The 7,442-nt window shown below is 40.6% G+C and overlaps 1 protein-coding gene across 1 annotated transcript in view; it reads left to right on the top strand.

Moving 5' to 3' along the window:
* Positions 1-1,563, top strand: part of LOC104270425 (ceramide kinase-like) — a gene marked incomplete at its 5' end in the record, with an annotated part of 14,526 nt that extends 12,963 nt beyond the window's left edge. Inside the window, one exon of the mRNA XM_009864793.1 lies at positions 1,310-1,563. Within this exon, the coding sequence (XP_009863095.1) occupies positions 1,310-1,563 (254 nt within the window). The remainder of the gene's footprint in view (positions 1-1,309) is intronic.
* Between the last annotated feature and the right edge of the window lie 5,879 nt (positions 1,564-7,442).

The raw sequence follows: 7,442 nt of genomic DNA, 5'->3' as shown, positions 1-7,442 counted from the left end.
AGAATCCCTGCGGGTAAGAAAGGGTTAACCTTCAGTATATTTTATTCTTTTTTTCTTGAAATTTCTTCTTCTGAATAGCTTATTGAATTTAGACATAAGTGTAAGATGGGAGCAATGATACTCCATAAAGACACGTAGCTAAAGCTATTGGTATCTGGGTAGAATGACTGATCACATGCAGTATTACTTGGGAAGGGTACTTTGTAAAGGAAATGAAGTCTTAATGTGCAAGTTTAGCATTTAATTACTACTTTTTTCTTTTCTTTTTTTTTTTTTTGTGTGGCTTATTATGTGTTAATACAAGATGTCCTGATTTGAGCTAAACAGAACCAATTCTGTTTAATGACTTTACTTTTCTGCTCAGCCTCCTGGAGAGGGCTGCACTTTCTGAAGTTAACAGCGTGTTTTTGCAGACAGTATCTGCTACCAGAAGTGTTAACACCTGATCTTTATAGTTACTGTCAGGGGGTTGGGATGCAGAAAAGCTTGTGCTTATACTTATGCCTATAGTGACCAAAATGACTGTTGGATCTTGTGTAACACACTGGGGATGCTGGGAAGTAAGAGGGATCACAAGGAAGTAAAAGATTATGCCTCCAGTGAGTAACAGATAGGACAAGTGACCAACAAGAGTATTCAGTCTCATATGTGTTGTATTCAGGATAAAACTGAGGGATCAAAGGGGTTAAGGTCCCTTCTTCAGTGGCTGGGGGGCGGGGGGGGGGTGGCTAGCATCTGAGGAGGACTTTTTTCAATCTTCTGCCTTTGATCCTGATCCGGAGTTCCCAAATCCAGCTCCTGTATCCAGCTCCCCTCTGCTCCTGAGCCTGGGACTTCCCTGGTGCCACCTGCTCGGCAGCATCAGTGGAGATTGCTATCAGGGAGGGAGTCAGGTTCGATACCAGTTTTGTGTTTATATATATGTATATAGTTCTCTTTTTAATTTACTGTTCTATTAAAACTATTTAGTTTTCTTTTCTGATCCTTAAGTCTCTGCCTCATTCCCCCTCCCTTCCTCTTTGGCTTAGAGAGCATCTGTCAGTGTTCAATGACCAGCCCAGCCCTAACCTTCGACACAGTATAAGAACTCGATAGTAATACCTTTGCCCATCTGAACATGTTAATGAGTGAAATATACTCAATTGAGAGTTACTTGAGAAATATTTTTTCCAGTTCCAAGTGCTCCAGGAATTTAGTTAGAATTGTAATGAGAACTTCCTACTGGTCTAGCATATTCCAAACAAAATCCGAGATTCCTTCTCCCCCTTTTCCTTTTTTAATTCCACTCACTGTCCTGTTGTCATCACAGAAAGCATAAGACCACTGCAGCCGAGGAACGGTCCTCACGTTCCTGACCAAGTTGCAGTTTCTGCCCCTTTTTTTGAGGTGCTATACCCTCCAAGTTCTCAATGTCAGCTACTTATTCAGGCAATCCTGGCTACTGTCATTGAGAGGCATTTGAAGGAACTCATTCCTGGAATTCAGGTCTTTGGTGATAAACTTACTGCCAAAGCAGGTTCACCTAAAGTAGGACACACAGGAACGTGCCTGGGTGAATTTTGAATGTCTCTAGAAAAGGAGACTTCACAACCTCCCTGGACAGTCTGTTCAGTGCTCTGTCACCCTCAGTTTTTTATTGACCAGAGGCACACTCCTTGGATCAGTCTTGCTTAATCTAGTGTCCCATGTGCTACCTCATCCTGCCCAGTTGGTCATAGAATCATAAAGGTTGGAAAAGACCTCTAAAATTATCAAGTCCAATTGTGAACACAACACTACCACAACTACCAAACCATTTCCTGAAGTGCCACCTCTACATGGTTTTTGAACACCTCCAAGGATGGTGACTGCACCACTTCCCTGGGCAGCCTGTTCCAATGCCTCACCACTCCTTCAGTAAAGAAATGCTTCCTTATCATCCAATCTAAACCTCTCCTGGTGCAACTTGAGGCCATTTCCTCCCATCTTATTGCTTGTTACTTGGGAGAAGAGACCAACCTCCACCTCCCTACATCCTCCTTCCAGGTACTTGTAGAGAGTAATGAGGTCTGCCCTCAGCCTCCTGTTCTCCAGACTAAACACTCCCAGCTCCCTCAGCCATAAGACTTGTTCTCTAGACACTTTACCAGCTTTGTTACCTTTTTCTGGACCTGCTCCAGCACCTCAGTGTCCACCTTGTACTGAATGGCCCAAAACTGTACTCAAGTCCCCAAGATTCCTTCAGAAGCGGACTGACAAGATGATGCTCTCTTCCAGGACTGGATTCAGTGTTGCAAGTCTTTAATAGTATCTGCAATTTTGAGGACTCTGTGGAGAGACAAATGGACAGTTTAGTGTCTTATTCTATGCTGTTCTCTTGTCAGATGCTTGGGATTTGAATTAAAGAACTGGGATATGGAATAAGCACTGTGAGCTTCTGACTAGAAGTGAGCCACAGGCTTTATGACAAATCTATATCAAGTGAATTAGTATATTTCTGTCCTCAGGCTTTAGGTGTCTAATTTTATACTCATTATATGTTTGTGAAGAACATTTCCAAGCCCAAATGGTCTGAATAGTTGCTTGGAAGAAGCTTAACCCTTTCTGCTTGCAGTACAATAAGGGTTAGATATCTAAAAGTTGCAATGTGAATATCTCTTTATGTTTTTTTCATTCTTCAGGTTAGATAGCACATTAAGAGTTCTGTATAACAGAATTACTACATTTAAGTGTATTCTTATTTTATTTGTTAAAACTTTGTATTAAAACCGGTTTATATAATAAACTTAATACAATTTGGAGTGCTCGACCTTTTTTTTCCTTATTTGGGCAGATTTCTTGGACTAAAGGTCTTTGCTTGCATGGTTGATTTCAGAAGGTTTTTGCCTGCTGGTGATGTTAGTGACCATAAGAAGATACAATTAAAAAACCCAAAACCTTGGTATTAAGAGTTATTTTTTTGTCCTTAGGAAATTAACTATAAGCATGTTAAAATTGTAAGATTAACCTTGCTTTTTCAACAATTCCTTAATGCATTTTTCCTGTTATTTAGTTGCAGTCGGATCTTCACTGATGTTTTAGTATTGCGCACATGTATCGAGTAACTTTCTTCTCTTGCATACTTTAGTGTTTTGTTTGTTGTGTTTTGTCCGTTGTAGCTGTTTGCTATTTGGATGTGTACTGCATGCTCTATTCCTTGAACTAACATGAGGTACAGGTTTGTAATCCGTGCTGATTCAAATATTTTCTCCAAGTGATTTTTAGATCCCTCAAAAAATATTTATAATGTAAGGAAGCTGGCCTTGAAGTTCTATTAGTAAAATTTTTTGGCGAACAGAGGGTAATACGTATCTTGATCTGTTTGTATATTGTATGGTATTTAAAATAATCAGTTAGTGAAAATATGGGGAAGTGCTGATGTGCTGAAAAAGGGAATCAAATCTCTGAATAAATCTTAACCCTTTCTTAACACATCTAGCCATCATGGGGATCTTAAATTGTGTATGAAATAGCCAAACCCGTGTATTGCAGGGGGGTCAGGAAGGCATTAAAGTTTTTGTTGGATTTTTTTCCCCCTCCCTCAGTGAAGCCCTTCTCTGTTCATCTTTACTTGATGTAAAGGAACTCTGACTGTTTATTGACCCCCAAAAGTTCCCCTAATTCCCAGACCAGTGCAAGAAGTTTGAGATGCTTAAAAAGATTTTTTATTTTTTATTTGTAAATTAAACTGACAGTCCTAAAAGTCTAAAGGAATGATTGCTGTCCTTGGACAGCAAGTCAGAAGGAACAATGAAATATAAATCATGCATCTAGAAAAACTTCATCTGTGATGTTCTTTTTAGATCTTTATAACCAACCTTTTTATTAAAATCCTAAGAACTCATTAATAGATAATGAAAACAAACACTGCCCATAGTTTAGAGATCAAATTCTAAAGCTTTATGTCTTCTGATACATGGAGACTGTTTACTGGGTGAGGTAGGGTGATGCTGCCTCAGTGTTTTTGACTTTTTTTATTGTTTAGTTCCTAATGGCAAGCTGTGTTAACAGAAGCATGGCAGGTTGTGGTTTGTGGTTCTGATTAAACAGCGTCTGTATTCAAGCTAACACTCAATTCAGCAGACTTAGACTTTGCTCAGAAACTGCCAATTCATTTGTACAAAGGTTTGAAATTACAAGTGAATGCTAAAACACTCTAATCTATATGACTGTGAGTAATTAGCTTTGTTTCACAGCCGGGAAGTGATGTGTCTACAGCCTTCTCTGTTACAATGTCTGTAATATTTAATGATCTTCTGCAGTTTGGTTAACATCTCATTTCAAGGTTCAGAATGTCCAGTTTGAAATCTGAAGTGCAATGTTTCAGCATTTTAAATCCGTTTAGCTGTACTCTATTCTGTGCAGTGCATCACAGAATCACAGAGAATCACAGGTTGTCAGGAGTTGGAACGGACCGCGAAAGATCATTGATCCAACCCTCCTGCCAGAGCAGGATCACCTAGAGTAGGCCACAACACTTGGTTTTTTCCAGTCTCATTTTAGTAAAAGTGTGTTACATGGAGAATATACTCTTTAATATTTTTTAATATGTATCTTTGTCATTTCTATTTGTGATTAACTAAAAGGAAGGATTTCCTTGCTATTTTTAAATCATTAAAACAATTTATGAAAAAGAATTAGTGTTTTAATTTGGGGAGGGAAAGAACATAGAAAAACTTGCCTGTGTAACAACTATGTGGGTGTGTGGTATCTCCTAATAACAGACATTGGGAAAATGGGTAATGAAGCAGGGCCCTAGTGATAAAGATTCAGAATAATTACACTTCCTTTAACAAAGAATACTTAATATGCCCTCTACACTGTTCATACTTTCAGGAGGCTCTAACTATCCAGTTCTCTGAATCACAGAATGGTTAAGGTTGGAAGGGACCTTGAACATCCAACCACCCTGCTGTGGGCAGGGACACCTCCCTCCCAATAGTCCAAGTTGCTCAAGGCCCCATCCAACCTGACGTTGAACACTTCCAGGGATGGGGCATCCACAGCCTCTTTGGACACCCATTCCTTAACCATCAAGTGATCCATCCATCAAACCCATGTCCCTCCAGTTTAGAAACCAGGATGTCATGCAGGACAGTGTCAAATGCTTTGCACAAATCCAGGTAAATGACATCGGTTGCACTTCCCTTAGCCACTGATGCTGTAACACCATCGTAGAAGGCCACCAAGTCTGTCAGACACAATTTGCTTTTGGTGAAGCCATGTTGGCTGCCACCAGTCACCTCCTCTATATCCACGTGCTCCAGCAGCTTTTCCAGGAGGATCTGCTCCATTATCTTGACAAACACAGAGATGAGAATGACAGGCCTATAATTCCCTGGATCTTCTTTTTCCCCTTTTTGAAGATGGGGGTTATGCTTTAGTGGGAACCTCTCTAGACTGCCACACTTTCTCTGATGTGATGAAAACTGGCTTAGTAACTTCATCTGCCAGTTCTTTCAGGACCCACAGATGGCTCTTGTCAGGTCCTGTGGACTTGTGCACCTTCAGGTTCTTTAGATGGTTCCGAACTTGGTCTTCACTCACAGTGGGGGATTCTTCAGTACCCCAGTCCCTGTCTGTCCTCTCTGCAACTGATGCAGTGTGACTGGAGCCCTTGCCAGTGAAGACTGAGGCAAAAAAGTCATTGAGAACCTCAGACTTTTCAATATCCTGCGTGGCCAGCTCAGCTGTTTCCTTCTGGAGTGGTCCTACATTTTCTCTTGTCCTCCTTTTGTCGCTAACGTATCTACAGAAGCCCTTCTTATTGTCCTTAGCCCTAGCCAGATTTAATTCCTACAGGGCTTTAGTTGTCCGAACCTGATCCCTGGCTACTTGATCAACTCTGCAATCCTTCCAGATTGCTTGTCCTCTCTTCCATGTCCTGTAGGCTGCTTTTTTGTGTTTGAGAGTGTCCAGGAGCAACTTGTGCATCCATGTCAGCCACCTAGTTTTTTTACCAGACTTCCTCTTTGTTGGAATGCATAGCTCTTGGGCTTGAAGAAGGTGATCCTTGAATATTAACCAGAGATAAGGGCTTTCTTCTAGCTGGAAGATTTCAGACATTCAGCTACCTACATATGGTGATGCCACCACTGTTGAAGTGGACTAGCCTTATGCAAGACACCTGTTGTGCTGGAGTGCAGTTGGAAGCCAAGGAAAGTAATCTGCAGGGCTTGAACACTGGTGGTTGGTGTCCTTTTAGGTAATGGAGTTACTCTCCTTAGGTTGAGTTTCAATTTGAAGTTGATACTCAAATTTTTATGCTTGTATTTAGGTGTCTGCAGGTGAGATGGGCACCTAAACTCATGTTGTAGCCGGAGAGGCATATGGTCAATAAGGTCATCAGAGCGCACAGATCTCGTGTTGCATCTTACTGCCTTGTTTCCTAAGGCCCTTCAAATGGGGCCTGTGTGTGAGCACCTTGAATGTAGCTTGAGCTGCCCTCAGCATTCCTGGTAAGATCTGCTTGACCAAAGCTTCTCCTTAGAAGCTTTCACTTAGTCTGCACTGTTACGTGTACACATGTAGCTGCTTCTAAGTGTCTTAACCTAGATAATTCCCTTGCATGCTGATTTTCTTCTCTTCTAGCACACCAATGCAAACATTATTTTCCACACTGGAGATCTTTCTTTTAAAATTTAAAATTATCTCTAAGGTCCCTTCCAACATAGGCCGTTCTATGATTCTATGATTAAGTAAGGCTCAATTAGCAAGCAGTCCAACTGCTCTCTTCACGTTTGCATGTAGTTTTGTACAACCCTTAAAAACCTTGTTTATTTTCCTTCACTCAGGCTTTTGCCCTTAAAAGTCCCCTAACAGAATTTGGTACAGTATGTATATAATTTTTCCATTGGTTTAACCACAGCAAACAACATATACCACCTAGCATTAGTCAAGAGTCCTGCTCTGTGAAAGTTTTTTTCCCAAATTGAGTCCTCTGGCAATCCTAAGCTATTCATCAAGGGATATTAGTCAAGCTATATTTACATTCTAATCCTGCTTTTTGCATCAGATTTGTACTGACGAAATAAGCCAGATTTGGGTGGGATTGGTTTGCATGTGCATCTACTCGGAGTACTTTTTCAGCAGTCATAGGTTCCAAATCTCTTCAGGACCCACCTAATGGTCTAGAATTCCTGTCTGGTTATGAAGTATTCAGAGATCCAAGTCCTTAATCATTGTGGACATTTTTATGACCTTTAAACTCGTATTATTATGTTGATGCTTGATGTGGTGTTACGACCAGTTGTATTCTCTTACAGTGAATGTAAAGATGATACTGATTTCGTTGCTCCATAGTACTGGCTCTTAGAGAGAAAAAGAACAACCATATTTTACTATTTGTAGTTGGAACTTCACCGGCATGTCTGAGAGAGGAATGATTTGACGGTTGATAAACACAGTTGGTGTCTTCCCCAGTC

The sequence above is a fragment of the Apaloderma vittatum genome, unplaced genomic scaffold (genome assembly GCF_000703405.1).
Source record: "Apaloderma vittatum isolate BGI_N311 unplaced genomic scaffold, ASM70340v1 scaffold392, whole genome shotgun sequence".
NCBI lineage: Eukaryota > Metazoa > Chordata > Aves > Trogoniformes > Trogonidae > Apaloderma > Apaloderma vittatum.
The sequence above is the reverse complement of the archived record's forward strand: the minus strand, read 5'-3'. Positions and strand labels throughout refer to the sequence as shown.